This window comes from Tympanuchus pallidicinctus, unplaced genomic scaffold, assembly GCF_026119805.1.
Source record: "Tympanuchus pallidicinctus isolate F22 unplaced genomic scaffold, pur_lepc_1.0 scaffold17, whole genome shotgun sequence".
NCBI lineage: Eukaryota > Metazoa > Chordata > Aves > Galliformes > Phasianidae > Tympanuchus > Tympanuchus pallidicinctus.
In genome coordinates, this window is record NW_026294690.1 from 13,205,893 (window position 1) to 13,227,978 (window position 22,086).

At 44.8% G+C, this 22,086-nt stretch overlaps 2 protein-coding genes across 8 annotated transcripts in view; both read left to right on the plus strand.

Annotated features, from left to right (window-relative positions):
• Positions 1 to 7,346, plus strand: part of SYNPR (synaptoporin) — a 78,773-nt gene extending 71,427 nt beyond the window's left edge. For all 4 annotated transcript variants that reach the window (XM_052678753.1, XM_052678751.1, XM_052678750.1 and 1 more), the window contains 2 exons: positions 4,485 to 4,676; positions 5,367 to 7,346. In XM_052678753.1, coding sequence (XP_052534713.1) covers positions 4,485 to 4,676; positions 5,367 to 5,633 — 459 coding nt within the window. In that variant the 3' untranslated portion in view covers positions 5,634 to 7,346. The remainder of the gene's footprint in view (positions 1 to 4,484; positions 4,677 to 5,366) is intronic.
• A 3,345-nt stretch (positions 7,347 to 10,691) lies between these two features.
• SNTN (sentan, cilia apical structure protein) lies at positions 10,692 to 14,408 on the plus strand. 4 transcript variants are annotated; one of them, XM_052678610.1, is made up of 6 exons: positions 10,692 to 10,860; positions 11,385 to 11,649; positions 11,747 to 11,874; positions 12,231 to 12,265; positions 12,838 to 12,977; positions 14,142 to 14,408. In XM_052678610.1, the coding sequence occupies exons 3-6, from the start codon at positions 11,774 to 11,776 to the stop codon at positions 14,298 to 14,300; spliced, it is 435 nt and encodes a 144-aa protein (XP_052534570.1). In that variant the 5' UTR covers positions 10,692 to 10,860; positions 11,385 to 11,649; positions 11,747 to 11,773; the 3' UTR covers positions 14,301 to 14,408. The 4 variants fall into 4 exon arrangements, with proteins under 4 accessions (XP_052534570.1, XP_052534571.1, XP_052534569.1 ...); XM_052678611.1 differs by having other exon boundaries at positions 11,476 to 11,649; XM_052678609.1 differs by lacking the exon at positions 11,385 to 11,649 and having other exon boundaries at positions 10,693 to 10,860.
• Positions 14,409 to 22,086: the final 7,678 nt, after the last annotated feature.

A 22,086-nucleotide genomic window follows, 5' to 3' on the forward strand; every position in this document is an offset into this window, starting at 1 on the left:
AGCTGTTTTGTTCTAGGTGTCCATCACCCACCAGAGCATCACACCCAGGCAGGGACAGGTGCATGATGTTAGACCAGACCTCTGCATCTGCAGCCTGTAGGGATGCATCATGCTGCCCACAGGGACCACTCTCCTTCATTCTCCTCTAGTGAATAAATAGTGCCTTGCTTTGCTTGATGTGGTTGGTGTCAAGCAATACCTCATTTCAAACTGTCTATGCAGAGGATTAGTTGCAGAGATCTGCCATTTTAATTTTCTTGTGGAAAATAATTCTTTTTTTCTGACTAACTCCATTATCCTTCATGATGGAAAAAGGAATGACAATAGCAGTGATAATGTGTCAGTTTATGATGTTGACATTTGTCATTGTCTGGGACTTTGCTGACAGCTGCTGCAGTTGTTTGTTGCAGGATGCACACTGCAATCCGCTACAGCATCAGCATGGCGTTGATTTAATTTGTTCTGTGTAATGGACTGTAATTGAATCTACAAGTTAAATTTAACTGGTGCCTGTTACCAAAGCTGCTGTTTGCAGTTTTCCAGTCTTTAAAGCGAGCCTACATGATCTTATTTGTTCTGAACGTAAAGATTCTTCTGTGTGTCCTACAGCTGAGCTGCTCCTGCCAGGGGGTGGTGCTGGGCAGTGGCTCAGGGTTACTCATACTGCCAGAAGTGGGGTTCTACGTGCTTCAGGATGGGGTGCAAGGCAGCTTCCCAGGGCTGCAGGGCCCTCCTGAGGGATGCAATCAATTGTGCAAGGGATGAAGGCGGTGTCGGGTGTTTGTCTCTCAGTGATGACCGGGAGATGATGATTTTGCCCTTTCCTCTGCTGCCGTGCCTGATCACAATTTCATATTTAAAACCAGTCCTGTTTCAAGCCTCGTGTTTCCTGTTGGCTTGGGAGTTGCTCAGTCTGGGATGACATCTGCCTTTGAGCTGCGTCTTCTCAGAACTGGCTGCTTTCCTCCTGATGGATTTGAAAAATGAGTGGAACTTGAAATTTTAGGAGACTTTCAAAACTCTCTTGCACAGGCAGTAAAGCAGTGTCATTGCATCCCAAATTGTATCAGGCCTATCTGAGTGAAGGCACTGCAGTTCTTAAAACATGATGGCCGCAGTTCCAGGAGACTCCTGGAGTAGACTTCTGTTGTGAATGTTTTGAGTTCACCTTGTTGACACAAACATGGGGAAGGCCACTGCTTGTGCTGAGAGCTACGCTGGGCACCACTTCAATGGATGGAAATGTGGGAAAATATTTTAACATTCAGTGTGAAGTGAGACACTGTGGCAGGAAATATTCCCCGCTTGATGAATGGAGGGTTATCCTGGACAGATAAGCCTGGGAGAGGACCATATATTGGGTTTGGTTGAATTCATGCACTGGGTTTGGTTAAACTTATGCACTAGATTTGGTCAAACTCATGTGTTGGGTTTGGTTAAACTCACATGTTGCATTTGGCTTTGGGAAGCTGTATAGCATCTGTGAACAATCACATGCATTCACTTGTAAGTGTATCGCTTTATTCCAGTCAATTAACATAAATGCATTACTGGGCTTAGACAAAAAGAGTTGATAAAACTCTGGAAAGAGAGAATAACGCAAATGAATGAATAACCCAAATGATTCTTTGCATTTCAAAGAGCGATTTCAGCCTACTTCTGCCACCTCCCTTGGATGCACTTTGCCCTTGCTGCAGATGTTGGTGCCTCCCAAAGGGCTTTGCTGGCAGCGAGTTCCTAAGGCTATAGCTGGAAGTACATATGAGTGTAACTCATTCAAAGCTTGAAGTAGGCATTTTTGGCAAAGCTGGTAGCAGCAAGATTCAACTTGAAAAAGACAGCAAGGATTTCTTTTTGGCTATGCGTACTCCAAGCTCTTAAAAACTCCCTCCTTGGATATCCTGTGTGTTTTAAAATTTTGGTTTTTTTGCTTTCTCCTACGTGTTCCTATTTTGCCTCCTTCTTAAAGGCACCTGTAGGCAGACCAGAGCACCTCAGCTGAGATCTGAAAATGGAACCTTGCAATTCGGAGTATGGTGTAACCATACAACAGACACACTGAAGAGATCTGCAAGCACGATTTCAAGAGGGCAACTACAAAAATTACCTTGTTCCAAAGGCAAAAAGGAAAAAAAAAAAACCCACAAAAGAAGACATAGCTATGCTATGGGGATATTAAACATTCAAATGCAAGATTTGTTTTAGTATGCAGACACTCTGGCTTTAATTACCAAGGAGAAATTCCCCAGATAGACATTAAGAACAGCTTAGCTTGAGATTCACTTTTATTTTCAGCATGTCATTATCTCGTAACTCTGTTCCACCCAGAGTTGTGAAAATGTTCAGCCAGGAATCCAAACCTGCTTGCAAACAAGAGCAGTTCAAGCTCCAGCCAAAGCTTGAAGGCTAGCAAAGATTCAAAATAAATAGGAAGGCACAAGTTTGTGCTCTAGTCACATATTTTTTTTTAAGGCCAGGCTGGGTGGGGCCCTGAGCATCATGATGTAGTGGGTGGCAGCCCTGCCAAAGGGAAGGGAGATGGAACCAGGTAGTCCTGAAGGTCTCCTTCAACCTAAGTCATTCCATGATGATTCTATGGTTTTGCTCCTTGCACAGAATGGATGAGATGTCTGTGCCCCTCTGCTGTAGTTGGGGAGCTTTGTTTTCTTTTATAACTGTCCTCTTTCTATCTTCCATATTGTGTTAGTTTTGGTCTGTTTGCCTCAGATTTCTACCCGCTGTTCATTTATTTTGTTGTTAAGGCACTGATTCCAGAGCTTGGCTTCGCGTGCAAAAATATAACAGTGTGGCAACAGTAAGAGAGAATCATTATCATTTAACAAAGGTATTCCCCAAACTTCTGGTGCATCCCAGCCTACTGGGTTGGTGGGATCCCCTATGCGAGTTGGAGCCTGGTTGGTAATATGTCAAGCCTCATAGGAAGAAAAAAGCATATACCATCATAGTTCACAGCTTAGCAAGAATCTGGCATTTCTACCAGCTGGAATTTTTCAGAAAATACTTTCAATTGAGCTATTGCCTCTAGGAGTTCATTTCTCATTCAGTTACTGCTAAGGCATAAAGTGTACAATAATTCCTTCTGCTGGAAATCTCCCTGAGAAGAAAATGCACTGCCAGGCTCTGTGCCTCTGCCTGCACTGCTCCCATTGAGTGCTAAGATGGTTGTCAGCTCCCAGCCTGCACAGCACGCTCTTCAGGAGAACCCATTTGGGCAGCACGAAGAGAGGTCAGAGGAACTCAAAGCCCGCAGAAAATAAATGGTGGTGCTGTAAAAAAGAAGGATGTGTCCTTTGGGAAGCATCCAAGCACAGTTACTGTGATCCCATCTGCGTGAGCAGAGCAGCCCTTTGTTCATGACGTGCCTGGTGCCTCCTCATCCATCCTCTCTTGGTGCCACGAAGAGCTCATTCCCCAAAGCTGGGGGTGCTGGGAGTAGAGGAGAACCATGTTTCTGGGGATAGCTTATTTCTTTGCATACAAACCCTGAAGACTGCCTTCTTAATGATGGTTTGCTCCTCCTTTGCCATATACCTTTACTTTAAAGGGGAGAGGGGAAGCAGCCCCTCAGGGAGGGGGTATCAAGACGTGATGCAGTCAGTGGGATGTCAGACTTTGGCACCTCCGCCATCTGCTGTGCGCTGACAGATGGCATGGGAGATGACAGCAGAAAGGCTCTTCTGTTTTAGCAAGACACGGGAAAGCTCGAAAAATCACATCTCCTCCCCCAGCTCCCCCCAAACCCACACAGCAACAGTGGCACTTGGCCACTTCTTCTGGCCAAGACAAGGACAAGTTGATGCTCCAGCGAGCCTTTTAGAGAAAAGTGAGCTTCAGAGCAGAGCTGTGGGGAATGGCTGTAGCCCGCAGGACCACTGCACCTCTTCTCTGTTTTCTCATGGATGGGAAGTGGGAGCACTGCTGGAACGGAGGAGCTGAGCAGTCCCTGTGCTTGGCAGATTGTTCTGTTTGTTTGTTTGCTGGGGATAATTAGAGGCTGCATGGTGTGTGCAATGGGGACATTTGGCCTTATCTGCAGCTGGTGAGAAAGCACCTCAGCTGGTGGCTGGGGATTAGGCAGTTCCAGGTTCTGCCTGAGATGGAAACGCTTCCCATTGGAAACCTGTGCCAGGGACAGCCCAGGGACAGCAGGGCCCAGCTCCTACCCCAGCACCTGAGCATTTCAGTTGCTCCAGCTCCTGGGCCAGGGCCGGGCATGGGGAGCAGCCAAGCTCCCAGGGCAGCTCAGCAACGCATGCACCAGCCATGTGCCTGCAGGGATCTGCCCTTAGGCTGGAGGTGCCGATGGCAGCCTGAAAACCCTGGAAATTAGCATCATAGGCAGTAGTCCTGACTCATTGTGAAATAACAAAGTCTTGTTTCTTCTCTCTGATGTTTTTTTTCAAATTTTTTTTTCTTCTCAATGAATACACCAGTATAATGCTCCCAAATGATTTGTCTTTTAGGACTTCATTGTGACAGTGGTCTTCTCCTTCTTGTGGCTAGTGGGCTCATCTGCTTGGGCTAAGGGACTGTCCGATGTAAAGATTGCCACCGACCCAGACGAAGTGCTCTTGCTGATGTCAGCCTGCAAACAGCAGTCCAACAAATGCTTGCCCGTTCGCAGTCCTGTTATGTCAAGCCTGAACACTTCTGTTGTAAGCACATTTCATGACTTACACCATTACCCCACGAATGTATTTTCATCTGTTTTGCCTGTGCACTGACCTAAGTCAGCGGGTATAAACCTGTTAGTGGAAGGCATGTATCTGGAAGCAGAAGCTTGCTGAAGGGAAAGAGAGAGCCTAGCTCAGGGCACCTGAGGATGTGGAGGGCAGGGATCCTTTGCTTACAATGTTCCCCAGCTGCATTGCTTTGGAAAAAGGGGTTGTGCCTGACAGATTCCTTTAAAAACCCTTGATAAGAGCAATACGAAATTGGTCTTTATGTTTCAGTGAGACATTTAAATGTCATTCCAATGTTTAAAGCATGTTTAAAGAACAAAATAAATGACTTCAAGCAAACTGGGCAATTCATTTCTGTTTTTAAAATATTTTCTTCCAATTTTATCTTCCCAGTGTTTCTTTAAGCTTGATTATATTCTCAAAAAAAGCATTGGGGCTAAAATCCCAAACTTACTAAAACAGCAGGGAGAATAGACACTTAACCTTGTGAATTCACCTCAGGTCAATATGGAAGTTTGCTCCATGCCTTAGAGATCTTTCTGTCAGGTTTGCAAAGAAAGATTGATCGAGGCTCCTTGGTTCTCCAAGGACCATGGGGGGTTTAAGCCATCAGGCTGTGTGGCACCACGCTGTGGGTAACAAGCTCCTTTTCTCCCCATCCAGGTCTTTGGATTCTTGAACTTTATCCTCTGGGCAGGCAACATTTGGTTTGTGTTTAAGGAGACGGGCTGGCACTCCTCGGGCCAGCGGCACGCTGCAGACACCATGGAGAAGCAGTCCAGTGGCTACAACCAGGGAGGCTACAACCAGGACAGCTACGGGCCAGCTGGGGGCTACAACCAGCCAGGCTCCTACGGGCAGGTGGGTGACTATGGCCAGCCCCAGAGCTACGGCCAGAGTGGGCCAACTTCCTTCTCTAATCAGATTTAAGGTGGTGTGAGCTCTTCCATCCCTCACACACAGAGCATTTAGCAGGTCTCAAGTTTCCGTGGCACCAGGTTTTTAAGGGTTTTACACAAATAAATACTACAACGAAGCGTTCGATGTCGGTTGACGATCTAATTCTACCTCCTGAGGTGGATGGGAGGTGGCCCGTGGCTGGAGCTGGCATGTTGAGCCCCTGATAGGCATATAAGGGGTGTGTGCATCACAGGTGGTGACCTGGAGTCCGTGTTGTAGTGCGTACTGTAGAGATAACTTTATGGTAGTTTTGTATGTGTTAAGATGGTAGAAGCATTTTGTAGCCTCAAGTCTGTAGTATTTAATATGCATAATATAATTGAATTTCCTTCTGCATTTTGGTGAGAAACAAAAGTGTTTTACTATTATTTCTACTGATTATTCTGTATATCCATGCATGTAACGGTTTCAAAGCTGCCTGTCTGTGACTCTCCAGAGCCTTTGTTTTGATCACATCCTTTGTTTCAGAAGATTTTACTATTATTTCAATTAACCGAGTCATCTGTAACTTAGTGCATGGAGAAGCAGTTTCATGCTACCAAATGTCTGGACTGTGTAAATGGAACTTCTCAACTTCTGCCACTACGTTTTGTTAAATGTATGTTTAAAAGAAGTATGCATCTTTTATATATTTTGCAGAGTTGAATATATGGCTTACCCAAGTTCTGAATGCTTTGTAACAATAATGTTTTTTCCTTGAAATGGCATTCAGTAGTATATATGGTACCTGACCAATGTTTATTCCATCTAACCGAGCTAAGTATTCATTCTATAAATCACTATTTCTATGGATGTTTTGTGAATCTTTATATGTGAGCTGTGGAGAATAAGGACCAAGTAACTGTGTTATATGTTTACAAAGGTACTTATTTAACTAAGATAACAGAGGTGCAGATATCAGCATATAAATCCACCTGAAGATGCCCTGTGTCTCAGTACATAAAACATGAAAAATGCATGTACTGTTGTGACCTTACCAAGCGTAAGCTTTCCTTTATACCCTCTTATCATGAGAAAGTCTTTCTATCTGTGCTGTTCAAAGATTGTTGGATTTCCCTGTGTTCTGTTGCCGCTCTGAGCATGAGCTTGGTGCTACTGGAGAATGTAACTGGATTGACCAAATAGCCCAGGTTCAGAGGAACTCATGCTAAAATAGCCAGTGCCTGGCTCATAGCCCACTGGGATTTCTCCCTGGAAGATTCCTCACTGCAGAATATTGGATGCGTTGACATGAAGTAAAGCCTGAAACACGATACGATAATCAAAACTGATCATCTGCATTTCTAAATAAAAGTGTATCAGTATATAATCTTGTATGAGCTGTAATGTGGAAAGCATCTTAGCTTAAAACAGCTTAGTTTCTTCTATGATTGTTGTAACCAATTTATGGCTACTTGGTGGATGAATCTATATTGTGATATCTATTTGACCCTAATAAAGTTATTGCATACAATTTGCTTTTTTCAGAGTATGATAATATTAAAATGTCACTGCAAAATAACCAAGATGGTGGACAGAATATCATCTCCGTGCTTGACCTTATTGGTCATGTTGTTTTCCAACACCTTTAAGAGCATTGTTTCAATGTGCAGTAGAATACGAGATGATTCTGTGGATACTTGTCTCTAATGGTCACTATCACAAGTTAAAATATATATATATTAAACTGTGCAATTTAATATCTGCCCACCTCTATGCCTCTCTTTCCATCTATCAATAGGACTAGCCCAGTGCTGTGCTAATATCCCAGTTCTGTAGATTGCTGGACAAACCATTTCTCAAGCTGTAGAAAAGACAGGCTTGAATAACTAAATGGGAGCAAAATCCAATTTTCTGGGTCAGTGAAAATTTTTATTTTGGCTTTCTGTTCTTTTGTTCCTTCTTTTGTATATTTGGAAAAAGCTAAATAGAGGCCAGTCAGAAGAGAATGAAATCTGTGCTTGTGGGGAGGGATGGCTGTGTCATGACAACTGTTCGTGTCTCATTCTACTATCCTCTCTTTCACTCATTATCCTTGTGTTGTTTGTTGTGGTTGTTGTTGTTTTTTAAATCTGCTTTGTATTAATTGAACAGGAATGCTCTAAACTGTGTCCTCCAGGCTTCTCTCTGAGGAGATTTTTTCGTGCAATCCATCGTCATCAGCCTTTCCTTATGTGAGGGTCCCATTTCCCATCTTCTCTATGCAGTGCTGAGGGTCAGAAACTTGAGTTTTGCTTAGGTTCATTCCCCATTTCAAACAAGCTGAAGTGCTTGTAACCATGTGAACACAGGAACTGTGGCTGTCCACACCTCAAGGCTTAACCCTGAAAAGGGGCAGATCCTAATACAAGACCAGGGTTGGAAATAAAACATGACTTATTTGGGGTATTATTTATGTAAAGCCTGATCTAAGCAAAGGTTGTTTCATAAAAGGCAGAGCTGGTGGAAAAGTTGAGAAGAGTAGTGACAGAGGCTCATGTTCTCATGGAAGAATTGCCCCTTCCCTACTGGGTTGGCCACAGGTTGGCTATTTCCTTGCTGCCATGCAGAACAGATGAGCTGGTTGTTGTCCCATACATCCCCCAGGGATTTCTTTGCTGTGAATTAGAAGGGATGAAAAAGCTTTTCATCTACGTCTTCTCAGATTAATGCACTACGGCAGCAGCAAAAGTAAAAACAAAAAATACATGTACTCGTCTGTGTTACATAAGAATGTATTTCTGAGTGCTTCCCCTCTGTTCCTGTGAGCTCAAGGCTTATCACGTCCTTCAGCAAGCACTGAGGAATTTGAATTTATTTGAACTGAGAATAGTGGCTGCATAGCAGAATGTTAAGCAGCAAGACGGAAAAGACTTTATCTGATGTTTCTCCTTTTTAAGATAAACAGCTAAGTAAACTCTAGCATCCTCTGCTGCTGGCAGACCAAGTGCTTTTCTTCATCATTAGTGAGTATCTCTGCCAGTTAGTTAAATAACTAGGTCAGCCTGGGAAAAAAACATGTTCCGTGGTCTTCTGTGCTGTCCCTCCTGCTTTCCCATGTGTTTCTCTTTCTAAACCATTTCTCAGCTGCCCTAGACAGGAGCAAATTTATGCTTTCCTGATTGGCAAAATCTCCTTCACCGCAGCCACTGAGCTGCCCGTACCAGAGCCTCCGTGATGGCTGGGACTTGGGGAAATTTCCTGCTCCTGTTGCATGGATTCATATTGCATTTGTCTGATGGGGTTAATTATTTCTAATTTGCAGGTGCTCTCAGTGCAGTCATGCCACATGCATTTGGTCTTCTGTCTACTAGCTTGGAGCCAGACTTGAATCTATACTTCTGTATATGTGAATGGACAGTTATATAGCTTATGCTCTCCCTAACATAGCCATTCTTTTTCAGGGTTGCCTTCCATTCCCTGCTGCTACTGAGACCAAGAGCTTTTCCTCCTGAAATTTTCTAAGAGCAGCAATAATTTGCATTTTAGTATTAATACGTGGTGTTGATTGCCCTATCATCCATCCATGTCATACATCTCTAGTGTAAAAATTTGGGTTTTGTGAGAGTTTTGGTAGAAAGTTTTAATAGTTGAGCAAGTGGAGAATCCCTTTTGTTCCATTTAGCAACAGTTTCTTTTCTTACGTTTTTATCATTGTGACTTTAATGATTTTATTATTTTTTTTAATGAGCATTGTTGCCTTTTTAAAGCCTAATCTTCCTATAATGAAATGCGTCTCAGAGGGAAAATTATTTGGTAATAATATATTTGTAGGCTTCACTCTGAAAATGAATACAGTGCCCAAACTGTTGGGATTGTCCCTTATGTGTCAGACCTTCAAAGGCAGCGGGGAACTGGGCTGCACCCAGGGAACCCTGCAGCCCTCTGCTCCTGGGCAGCCCCATGGGGCAGCATGAGCAGATTTTGACCAACACTGCAGGCCGTACCTGAAGACTGCCTGGATGTGCAATGACAAAGGATGTTTCTTTGCAGACAGCCTGTTTCTAATAGCTTTGCTTCAATGGCATTTCACCAGCAGTGGGATTCATTAATATCTTATTCATCCCTGATCCCAGAGCTCAATCCCAGGCTCATGTAGGAGCTACGCACATGATCAGGAGATGGGCTGAGGTGCTCGTGCCTCCTCCTCAGCTACACTGAAAGTCAAGTTTGGCAGTGGCTCAAGGTTTAGTTTTCTTCAGAAGCTTAGCAGCAGCTGAGCTCAATGAAGGCAATCAGGAAGCCTCAGCAGGAGGCTGACGTTGGCGTCACCCTCCCTCTATTGAGCTCCCTTTTTTGTTTGTGTCCCTGTTTCTAAGTAAAACCTCCACTTCAAAATGTCCCCATGTAAGACAGCGAGGAGCTGCTAAGAGTTTACTGAAGGAATGGCAGCTAAGTGCATGATGGTGTGGATGCACCTATGGCTTCAGGCCCCTGTGCTGCCCATCCCTGTGTCCCCTGTCCCTTGTCTGTCCAATGCAGGCAAGCCCACACCTGCCTCTGGCTGCTGTCGTATAGGGGCATTGCCAAGAGAGCTGCTGCTCCACTGACTCATAGCGTGTCATCTTGAATGGCAGAAAGTACATGGATGGGAGGGGAAGACTCTGGCAAAGTACCAAGAAGGAAGTGGGGGCAATAATGCCTGCGAAAGCTGAACTGAACTGCACACAATGATCCCGCAGAGGTAGGTATCAGGTTGTGTATTTTATGCAGACAATATTGTTAACATGTGAAATGTGCTAAAAGTTGTCTGATAGGATCACCTGGGTATCTCACACATAAATAGAGTGTATCGAGATAGAAGCAGAACAGATGGCCCCGCTCCCTGCACACCTTGCTGACCATCAACACGTACAGCCAAAATCTCACTGTCTTCGAAGCTGATCATCTGCAAAGGCAAGGGTTAGCCTTGTGCTACCTGGTATCTGTAGTGCACTAACACTCTTGGAGCACTAATTAAAATATCCTGGAAAGAGAGCAGAGCCCAGACTTGCCTGAACTTGTTAATGCCCCAGCAGAGCAAATCACCTGTTGTAGAGCTCAGGCTCTCAAAATCAGTTAAGTTACAAAGAAAAAAAAACCTGAGTTGAAGTCTGATTGACAGTGGAAAGAGCCCAGAGCTGGGGAGCTGGCTCTGCCTAGAGCTGATAAACATGCAACAGGGTCTGCTCCTCGCTCTCATCTTTACCTTGGATGCTGCTGAGCCCAAACGTTGCTGTTCAGTGGATTAACCAGGACTGTAAGGCTTTTCATGCCTTCTTGTTGGGTTCAACAGATGTAAAAGGGAATTATCACTTCGACATGATATCAAGACTTTTTTTTAAAGCTGATGGCAGATTACTAAGGCTGTATTCTTGTTTAATTTTAGTGTGTTAATTGATGGGATAATGAGCATTGATTATATGTGTTTTGGCTGCATCATTGCAATTACAGGCTCTGTTTTATTCATGAGCCTGTCCTAAAGAACGCTAGAGATCTAAGACAGCTTAAACCTCTCAGAAAAAGGCTCTGAATTGTTTGAGTAATGACACTCTTAGATGGAAAATTAAAGGTTCTCTTTTCCCATGCTTTTTAAGATAATTAAAATCCACGAACGGTAAGGTGGTGAACATCCTTATTCATTAGCCTTCGGTAATTTAGCTTCTACTAAATGAGGAAAACATTTTAATTCTCTAGGCCATCTGTTGCAGTCTCCTTTATGTGTCCTGTTACATAAGGACTCATTCTGGGAAGTTTTGACATCACCCCATATCCTTTCCCTAGAAGGATGCGCTGGATGAGGTGGCTGCGATTGCTGCCTTTTACCAGCCACCATGGGATGAAAACAGCTGCTCAGTGCTTGGTGTCCCGGCAGGGAATGCTGACCTCTCTAGGAAAGGATCCACAGCAAGGAAGCAAGCAGTGTGACACACAGCCTGTTTTCTAATAGCAAGATTTGTGCCAATAAATATAATAAATCAGATCGCTCAGCACTGCCTTGCAGAGGCTGCTTTTAATCCCAAGCGTTTACTGATCCTGAGATCACCAGGTATTGCTTCCATTATTTATGGGGCACGGCTGTGGGCAGGCTGCTTGTACAGAGCCGAGCTTGCAACCACCTGTTTGCTGTTGCTTGAGTTGCTTAGAGATCACAAACGCTGATCACAAGAGCAATGTGCGGCTGCAGAGCCAGCATCCCCAGCACCAAGCATTACTCTGTCAACCCTGCGCCCACCACGAAGAGCCCTCCAGCTGCAGCAGGCATGCCCAAGCGGTGAGTGATGGCTTTAATCTTTGCATCTCTAGTGATTTCTGCCTGTAAGTCATTATCTGGGTGTGTATTTCTGCAATTAGCTTTCTGGGACTTGACAGAGGTTGCCATGCCTCTCTCTGGCAATTTAACGCTCATCTAAACAGCCCCAGCATTTTCAGTCTGTCCTTGCAGGGGAGGGGTTCCATCCCTGAGCATCCCTGGGATATTGGTCTTCATGCTGTGAAGGAAAGCTTTTCTCCCTTGGGAAGTCCTGGAATTCCAGGGGATAAAATGCAGTAAACATGAGCAAGGTCATCCAGGAGAAACTATACACATGCATCAGGTGATAACTGTGCCTCTTTTCTCTCTCCCTTCAGCATACCCATAACCAAGCAGCTGGCATCAATAAAAGGTAAGGGGCTCCACCCTCAGTGTTCATGATTTCTCCTCTCCTACTCACCTTTCCCTTAACATCACAGTCAAACCACATCCAGGATCTAACAGTAACTGTGAGCAGGGAGTGTATGGTTTTCAAGGTGTGGTTTAGGAGCAAGGAGAGAAGCCCAGCCAAATATTTCAGCAAAAATTCCAAATACACCACAAAGCTAGTGTGAAGCTCTGCTGCTGATGCTTACTAGTTGGGCTATGTTTCCTTGCCAGGAGTCCTGGGAGCCAACACCTATCAGGAGGTGGCTGGCAGGTCCCTTTGGGGACCAGACAGGCTCACCCTAACCCCTGTCCTTGCCCAGCATACCCCAGCTGTGATAAAACCTGCACTCACTATGGGACAGGTGGTATGGGGCTGGCCCACTCCATATAAAATCTAGGCTAGGTCCTCTGTGGGTATAGACACTTTCAGGCTCATTAACTTTAATGAAATGGCACTGATTGCTACCCACTCAGGATGCTTCTGACAGATTCCTTTCAATTATACCACAAACACTGCTTTTTCTGATAGGCTGGTTACTTTTTTTTCCCCCCTAGCTCTAGAAAAAGGCTCAGACCTTGAAAAAGCTTTTGCTACTGCTGCACTAGTGTATAACAACTCTGCTGACCCTGAGGGCAAACTCAGCAAAGCTGAAACCAAGAGCCTGCTGCAAACCCAGTTTTCAAGATTCATACAGGTGAGAGAATCCGAGCATCTTGGGCCTTGTTCCACTGCTGTGTGTGCATCCATCCATGGGGTAATCCCAGGTGAGATGCCACTAGGCTTGGTGCAAACATCTTTAGTTGATTAGACGTAGTCTCAATATAAAGCGAGAACATGGAGTTTGGTGAGGAGTGGCAACAATAAACCACTGTTGTTGCACCTGCTTGAGCTCTTGCTAATAAGGCACTGTGATCACAAACCAATGAGGAAACAAGCCCTTGGATGATGACAAGTCCTTGTGCGTTTATGGGGTAAGAAACTTATGGCAATTGATTAGGTGGTTGGTGGTTTGCCAGAGCACTGGCCTGATACCAGGAGGGTTGTCCCCATGCTGCAGAGGTACGTATCCCACCAGTGAGCAGCAGGGTGTGGAAAGCTCCTCCTATCCATCTCTCAAAATCAAAAACAACAGGAGTTTTATCTAAGTGGTAAAAATACATTTGTAAAACGAGTGCCTTTTTTGGTTTGGATTGAGGGTTTGAGAGTGTGTGTGTATTTTGGACGTCCCTTCCAACCCCTACAGTTCTGTGATTCTGTGATTTTGTTTGTTTGTTGTTTGTTTTTTAATCAATTAAGTAAGTGAGAGAGATATTTAGGACTAAAACATATGTACCATATGAAGATAAAACATATTCCATAGCAACAGCAATATCCAACAGGGTAGAGAATGGCATCCATTGAATTGATGTGTCTTAAAATCCACAGTTCCTACGAACTTAGTCAAGGACCTGTCTCGATTACTAAGGTTGGGTATTTTTTATTTCTTCATCCCCATTTTACTGAGGAACAGGGCTCCATTGCTTCCCAGCACAGCTGTTGGCACACTGCTGCAGTTACCAGCTGCATGCATCACTGCCTGGTTTTCCGTTGTCATTGGGCATCTTCTGAAGGATGTGTTCTGGATTCACATGGTTGTTCAATATTTCTGATGGAGTTTCTTGGGATAATTTTAGAAAAAGTAGTGTGAGTGTGGACTTGAAAATCTGAATAGGAAGATAGAAAATACGTTAATTGTTACATAGGTGTCTTGCTTTGTTGTGGGATTTTTGTGTTTGATCAGTTGTTTTTTTAACAGGTGATGCAATAAAAAAGGAGCTTTGTGCTTAATGTTGTTTTTCTCACTGATGATTCTCCACAGGGCCAGGAAAACAAGCCGAAGTACCAGGAAATTATTTCTGCCCTGGATGAGGAGCCAGAGAAGAAAATTGATTTTGAAGATTTCATGATCTCGCTGGTCAGCCTCGCTCTGCTGTCTGACCTGCTGCAGGAGATCAAAAACGTGAAATCCACGAAATGATGAGTGCTTTGTAAGGAAAGCAGGGGTGAAATGCACACAGAGATAACACTGAGTGCTGCATCCCTTCTGCTCTTGCCTTTGAAATGGAATAAAGCCTTGCCCAAAGCAGCTACCTGTAGATGATGTGCTGGTTGGGGTTTTTGCTGCTCTGGGAGCTGCAGCCCTGAGCTCTGAGTGCCAATGGAGCAGTATGTATGGGGCTCCCAGTCAGCAGCCAGGGGAAAATCTGCTGCAGGTTTTGGTAAACACTGGCTTGAGTCCATGTGCTTGGCAACCCACTGCTAAGCCTTCTGAATGGAGCTTTATTTATTGATGCATTTGTTTTTATTTCCTCCTCCAGGCTCAATGGGTGACCGCTATGGAAGGAATTTCAAGTCCAGTGTTTGCAGTGGTGTGCTTGTGTAACCACGGGGTGAGCTAGGTCCACGTGTCAACCAAGTCCATGGTTTCATGAAAATGTGAGGAGAAGAAAGCAGATAAGGGATAGTCAAGAGAAGGGATGGTGGGCAAGGGGCACCTAACGAAGCACAGGTTTGTTAACAGAGCCAACAAAGCAGTGCAACCCCTTTCATTTCCTTTTCTTCCTAGCTAGAAAAGAAGACAATGACAACTATTTAGCTTTGGTACATAATTTTTTAAATAGGAAGGCATCAAATGCTTTGGTGCTAAAAGAGGGGAAATTAGTGTCAGCTGAGTAACAAGCTTTAACTCCTTGACACAAAAAGGGTTTTAGTGTTCTCAGAGCTAAGAAGATGACTTGTAATGGATTTTGGTGTGAAGAAAGAAGAGCTGCAGCAGGGGGTTGGAAGCCAGCTGTTTTGGGAGAACAGGTCTGCATCATCATGCAGCATGGGATGGAGCTGAGAGGAGTGTGAATAGGTTTCAGAAGGGAGCTCAGCAGGCAAGGTGCTGCTCCATGGGGCTGATTCCAGGGCAAAGATGTTGTCTGGAGGTGAAATATTCGCAGATTAAAGTGAAGATTTAATCTGGTAGCTTCACCTCCAGGAGTATCATGGCTTTGTGTTGGTAATGTGCCCTCAGCATCTTCTGCCAATCCCTTGTTTTCAGCCCAGGCAGAAGATCTGTGGAATCATACAAAATAAGCAGGTAGGAGAAGGATTGAATGTGAGTCCCTAGAAGGCTTTTCCTATTACTGAAGTACTGAAGACATAGCACTGCTTTGAAAAGCTTGTTTGAGAGACACTCAAACTTTTCAAACCCCATCTTCGAAATAAGGAATTTCTTAATATCCCTCTGTTACAACAAAAGACAAAAAGAACAATACTGTGAAGCCAATTAAGACAGTGTTCTTTGAAGTTGCTGAGGCCCTAACACAGTTTCTGTTACTGGTGAAACGTTTCTTAATCTTGCATGACTTGAATTAATGACTTAAGAGCCTTTTATCAGATCAGCTCACTCTGTCATCTCATCATGTGCAAACCCTTCATATTCTAATGCAGCTGGTGTGATGCACTAGTGTTCAGACTGCCTGGATTCTATCCAAAGCCTTTGTGCAATGCGCAGCGGAAATCCAGAGTTGGAAGCATAACTCAATATTGAAACGGTCAGGAGGGAATCAGAGGTGCAGAGAAACTGTGTACATGTAGCAGAGCTGGAGCTGGGTGCCAGAGCTTCACAGGAGTGTAGTGATTGTTTCTGAACAGCATGAATGGGATGTGCAGGTCTCCATCTGCATTCGTCTTTGACAGCCCTGCCTGATGCTCTAAAGCAGGGGAATGCAGGAAGATGTTAGTCTGGATATTAGGAGAAAGTTCTTTCTCAGAAAGAGTGCTGAGGCTCTGACATAGGCAGCTCAGGGAAGTAGTTGTCATCCCTGGAGGTGTTGAAGAGCTGTGGAGATGTGACACTGAGGGATGTGGTTGGTGAGCATGGTGGGGGTGGGCGATGGTTGGGTTAGATGATCTTAGTGGTCTCTTCCAACTTTAATGATTCTATGATTCTAAGAGCCCCAGCATCTCCTTCTAGACTGCAGTAGGCAGGAGTTTGCAGCTCGGCTGTGGAAGATGCTCTTTTATTAGCTCAGACTATTTGCGGCCGCCCCGAGCACTCAGCTGACAGCTTTGAAGCTGATCTGGCACAGACAGCATGTCTGGCTGCATCCTTGGGGAGCTGGCTAAAAGCTTGCTTAAAAGGCTACCGTTGTGCTTTATTTCATTCCTAGCTTGCTTCTATTGGAAGTGATGGGAGTTCATCATTGATTTCTCATAGCAGAGCCCACGCAAGTGCTAAGGAGTAGGCAGCTAAATTGATGAGATGCTAAATTGCATCTCCTCTGTAAGTGTGAACGTCCCATAGCTGATGTTCAATAGCTGATTCCCTCCCCTTGAAGTGAAAGCAGCTTGAAGAGCAGCTACTCAACACCTGACCTCTGTGGGCTTGGGCTTGGGAAGCTCTGCAGGCTTTGGATCTCAGTTTTAAGTTCTGTTCTGAAAGCTCTGAGTCATACCTGCAGGTCTGCGTGCTTCCAAATGACTGCCAGAGGAGAAATGGGGGTCAAGGAAGCTTCATCCTCAGATCTTTGGCTCAAGAGGATAGAGTAATTCTCATACTCCAATTAGCACACCCAGGTCAATAGGTTCTTACTTTATATTTGGACTTAAATCTGCAGCCTGCTAGACTTGGGAGGCTGGGGCAGTCTGACTCTAGCCCAGTCTCTGCCAGGAACCCAAGGCCACGTGCACTAGGCTTGCAAACTTTCACGAAACTTTTAGTAAAGAGAAACGTGTTCCCCAGCTGGCTCACTGTTCTTGTACCCTCAGCAAGACCTGGCTGGGACCCTGGGGCTGAAACCTTGCAGTCTGAGGGATGTATTGCTGGGTGCCTCTTTGCCTCAAGGTGTTTGTCACTTTTTTTTTTGTGTGTTGAATAGAACTTCTTAGTCCACCACAGCAGCAGATAACTCCCCTCCAGCCCTGGGAGCTCACTTCAGAGCAGATGACAAGCTTTGTCCCAGAATTATGTACTCTCCAAAGCACTGCAGTTTGTGAGCCACAAAGGAGCATTCAAACACCAATGGAAGAAAGAAAACCTTTTTGTTTTGGGTTCAGTCAGGGAAGCTAGATAAAGAAGAAATAGTGTTTTTTATGGCGCTCTGAACCAAGAGCTTATAATTCCTGTACTGACTTTTACTGCAGCCAGTAGTTTACATGGTTTCTGGTGAAGCTACATCTTCTCTCCTTGCTTGTCTGCTGCTCCCTCATCCCACAAGTGTTTATAGCCTTAGCTCTGAGTCTTCCTCCAGCAAAGGCAAACAGTGCACTGTGTTCAGCAGCCAGATACATCAGCCTGTCTTTCTAATCCCCAGCTGCACAAATCAGCCATTAGACTTAGATAGATTCAGAGCCACAGGACTTATCTTTTATTCATTGTTATTGTAGGAGTGAGTTTATGTTATGCACATCCACAACAAGAGCCAGTCTCAATCTCTGACATGTAACAAGGACGTGAAAATGTGATCCCCAAAATGAAAATAAAGGAATTCATGGGAGCAGCCCTAGGGCTAGCCCTAGTGCTGGGTGTCTGCAGCAGAATCTCCCTGAAGGTGTTCAAGAGAAGGGTAGACACGGCACTGAGGGACATGGTTTTGTGGGCATGGTGGGGATGGGTTGATGGTTGGGCTTTGTGATCTTAGTGGTCTTTTCTAACCTCAGTGATTCTATGCTTGTTGTGCATAGTTGGTGTAATGCCCTTTTCACTCTTCCTCCCATTCAAAGGTTCTGAAAAAGCCAACTTGGGCAGTGGCAATCACTTCTGGGCCAAAACACAAGTTGGGTTGAGCACAACTTCTTTCTTCTTCTCCCTTCTCCATGGTCTGCTCTCCTCACCTGCTGTTTTCTAGATTTTTTTTTTTTTTTTTCCGTCTGGAGATGCACAAGGCACATCACACACTGCTGAAATCAATGAGAGTTTGAGATCCTCAGGCAGACTTGTTTCAGGCCCTCCAGCCCAAATGGGTGCAGAAGCTCATTAGTGGGTGAAATCAAGCCCTTTTTGACCTGTTTGACTTGTGATGATCAATAACTGACATGCAGGATCCATGAAGCTCTTCCACCCTCACAACCCCCCAGCAGCAAGCAGCAGCTGCTCAGCCTCAGGGTACCCTCATGCCACCAGAGCAGAAGACAGCAAGTCACAGTGAGCAATCTATGCACAAGTCTTGCCTTACCACTCATGATTTCTGCAGGGCTGAGTAAGGGTCAGTCAATGCTACCAAACAGCAAGCTCTCTGGGAAGGCAGCTAAAGCTAACATAACTTTCGGCTGGATAATTTCGTGAGTGTTCACTCTCTGCTTCAGTCTGAAGAATGAAGCTGGGCAGTACTGGAAATAAACCAAGTATTCCTACACTGGAGACAAGCAGAAAGATCTACAGCCCAGTGCTGAGATTTTCCCTTCTCCAAAGGTGTCCCAGAGCCCTCCATCTATTCCTGTGATTCTTGTTTCTAGGAACACATGCTGGTCTACTTTGGCTTCTGGGCTGTTGGAGGAAGTCTGTGTACAAATGCCAACCCATTTCCCACACCTGCTAGTGGATGTTCTTTGATTTAGTTCTGTATTTGTGTCCAGCTTCCACCTGATGCCCTTTTGGGGTTTGTTTGGAAACAGCATACACCAATAGTCACTCAGGTTAAGCCTCATGGGGTAGGTTGCTCCTGATAAGGTGTAAACACCACTGTGCTCAGCAGGTATGACTCTGCACCAAGGGAAGACCACTAACAGGTGATCTCCTTTTCCAAGACACTGCAACTAGTGCCAGGGTTTGCTCGGGTTCATGACCCCACTCTGAGGGTTTTATAGGATTTTGTCTAATTAATTTACGAAAACAAATTGCAAAATTACCTTCTTATTAAACTGCTCTCACTACAGAAATAAGGCTGATTACCTCCCTGACAAACTTTAATTAGGCAGCTACAATAAGCTGTAATACAGACCACAAATTAAAAACAGATTGTATTAGAGGTGGCTTTGTCAAATCCTGTATTAACACTGGGCAACATACACAGTGATTAAATGATACAGAAAAGCCCTTCTTTTCTCCTCTGGTAAGATCGCTCATTGCTGGAAGATGTTTCTGGAGTTTGTAGGAAAACCTCATGTTAATACCTAACACAACAGGGAGTGTTTATGAGTAGTTTGTTTCTATCAGCAGCTCATAGCCTGTGTTTTTAAGAGATTCAGCCTTCACGATCCTCTTTATCTCCTCTCTAAATTCATGCTTGTACTACACATGACCCAAGGTTACCGTGGAGCCTCTGAGGAACAGAAAAGCTTTATTACCTCTACATTCACTCTCCAATTTGTCTTTCCTCTTCTGGCATTTCAGTGCTTGGATCCAACTCAGCTAAAAACAGAGCGTGATTTGAGGGTAATTTGCATGAGAATTTTAAGCAGAGGCCCAAGCAAATTAGGCATTAATTAATGAGCACCTGAAGTCTTCAGCTGAATGCACCCTGAGGAGGAGCAATGCTAGCAGTACTTAAGTATATGCAACAGAAGGGGTAGGTAAGCTTAACAAATGAAAGACCAACAATTAATTCTTCTCAAATATTTATTGTAGTCCTTGAAAGCAGTGGGGAACTGTAGGGTTTTCCTTTATCCTTGCTAGAGCAATGCAAGAGCTGCTCTTGCAGCAGGGCTAGGTTAGAGGGAAAGTGCTTGCATGGCAGCTGGCATCATCCTTAGATGTTCTAATGAGGAGCTCCCAGCTGTAGAGTGTCTTAAATCAGCTTGAAAATGTTGATGGAAAGAAAATGCCCTTCTTCTACAGAGCCCTGGGAAAGAGGAGAGGTGTGCTGGGCTGAGCAGGCTGTAGAGTTGGTCTGTGCTCCTTTACAGGTAGGTGTATGTGTGTGTATACAAGTAGAAAATCTCCAATTTTGCTATACTGGTCTGTCTCCCTTACAAATTGTTGCCATCAAATGACTTTATAGGTGATGGCTATGGAGAACAGCCTGGCTTTCTTCCTTATCTGGGGCTTATTCCAACCCTTGATTTTTTATTTTTTTTTTAATCCTTCTCTTTATTAATGCATTAAAGGATACTCACTCTTATCCTGTGACACTCTAGCAGCTGTAAGTGCCTTGGAGTGGGGCTTTGTCAAAAGCCTTTTGGAATTAAAATGTTGCTAAGTGGAGCGGGCAATCACTCCACTACTGGGCCCTTCCTGCCCATGGTGCTCTTCTTGACAAAGCTTTTCCCCTGGTTTTTCGGGTGCTGAAGGCAAGAAGTATCCATGCCCTTGCTCCTATCCCAGAGTTCTCTCCTGAAGTTTGATACTATGAGAAAGGGGTCATCTACTCTGGGTAGTTGTGGATAGCACCTTGGAAAAATGCTTGTTGGGAGCTGAGGGCTAACTAACTGGTGGCAAGAGTGTAAAGAACACAAAACCATGTTGTTGGTGGTGGTTGTTGTTGTTTTGGTGGGGGTTTTTTGTAATGTAATCTCTCTCTTCTTTCCTTCTCCTCGCTATAGCCAGAATCCCAACTATATCAAATATTTCATGAGAGTTGTAATTTTGTTGTTGTTATCCTGCCATGGGTCACTGCTTTGTTGTTCAGAAACTCCTACACTTTAATACAGCCTGTTAGTTTTTAGGCAGCCCTGATAATAGCAGAGACCTGCTGCTTTGCCATCTCCTCTGTAACACACCACTGCATCTTCCCAAAGGTGATTACTATAGAAGTCACCATCTCTCTATCAAGAGACCCTTTCACAGGTGTCTGTGATGGGAGCCAAGCCCTGGTCCCATGTGATGTGTGCTGAAGTGAGCTTCAGATACAGCTCTGAAATAGGTCTCTCAATTACTCATTAGTTAATGGCTCCTCTGGGAGGGATAGGCTGGGACTGGGGACCCTGCCTAGAAATACAGGGCCCAAGATCCAAGTGGTTTCCATGAGTTGCACTAACAGCCTGCTGGCTGTGTGCTGCACCCAGTGCTTTGCTTGAAGGTGCTTGCTGCATTAATGGTGCTGCTAACAGCCACCGTTGGGGTTGTTGCTCCAGGTGTAGCATTCCACCTGAACCCCCCTCTGCTGAGGGCAGGAGCCCAGCTCCTGGCTGGCTGTGACCACGGTGCTGGGAAGCCCACCTGCCCAGTCCTTGCCCATCAGTGCCTTTTTGCACCTGCTGCTCGGTTGGTCAAAGCATCCAACACAAAGCTGCGTGCAATCCTTAATTTATTTTCCAAGTTTTCTCTTCTTTCCCACAGGGTTCTTAATTTGGTGAGTTAATGTAAGGCATGCTAATAGAGCAGCAAAGTCAGGAGGTGAAAATCTGTCTGCTGATACCAGACACAGCAGGCTTTAGCTGCACTGCTGCATTCTGATTCCCCTAAAACAGCTATATTGTGAACAGCAGTGCCTGTGTTGGCCTCCAAGGAAGGTGTTTGTGGCTTCTCATTTCTCTTCTCCATTTGTGGAGCAATTGTGGGTGTATGATAGGAGAAGGCTGGGAACCTGCACACAGTGCTCAGGACAGACGTGTCCTATCTGTGGTTACAGCTAAGTCCTGGCTGGTTGCATGGGGTAGTAACGTCTGTCTGTAGCTCAGCACTGCAGTGTATTTTATTTAAAGTGTAAGGGGGGGAGGAGAGGGAAGGCTGAGACCACTTCCACCACGAAGTTCAAGTCAGACAAAGGTGATGGATACAGACCAATTTTGCTCTAACAAAAGCAAGTTTAATTTTTTTTTTCCGATTGACTCTTATTAGTGTGTTATCAGCCCTTGAGCAGCTCACGTGTCCCACACGTTACTTATAGAAATAGAGG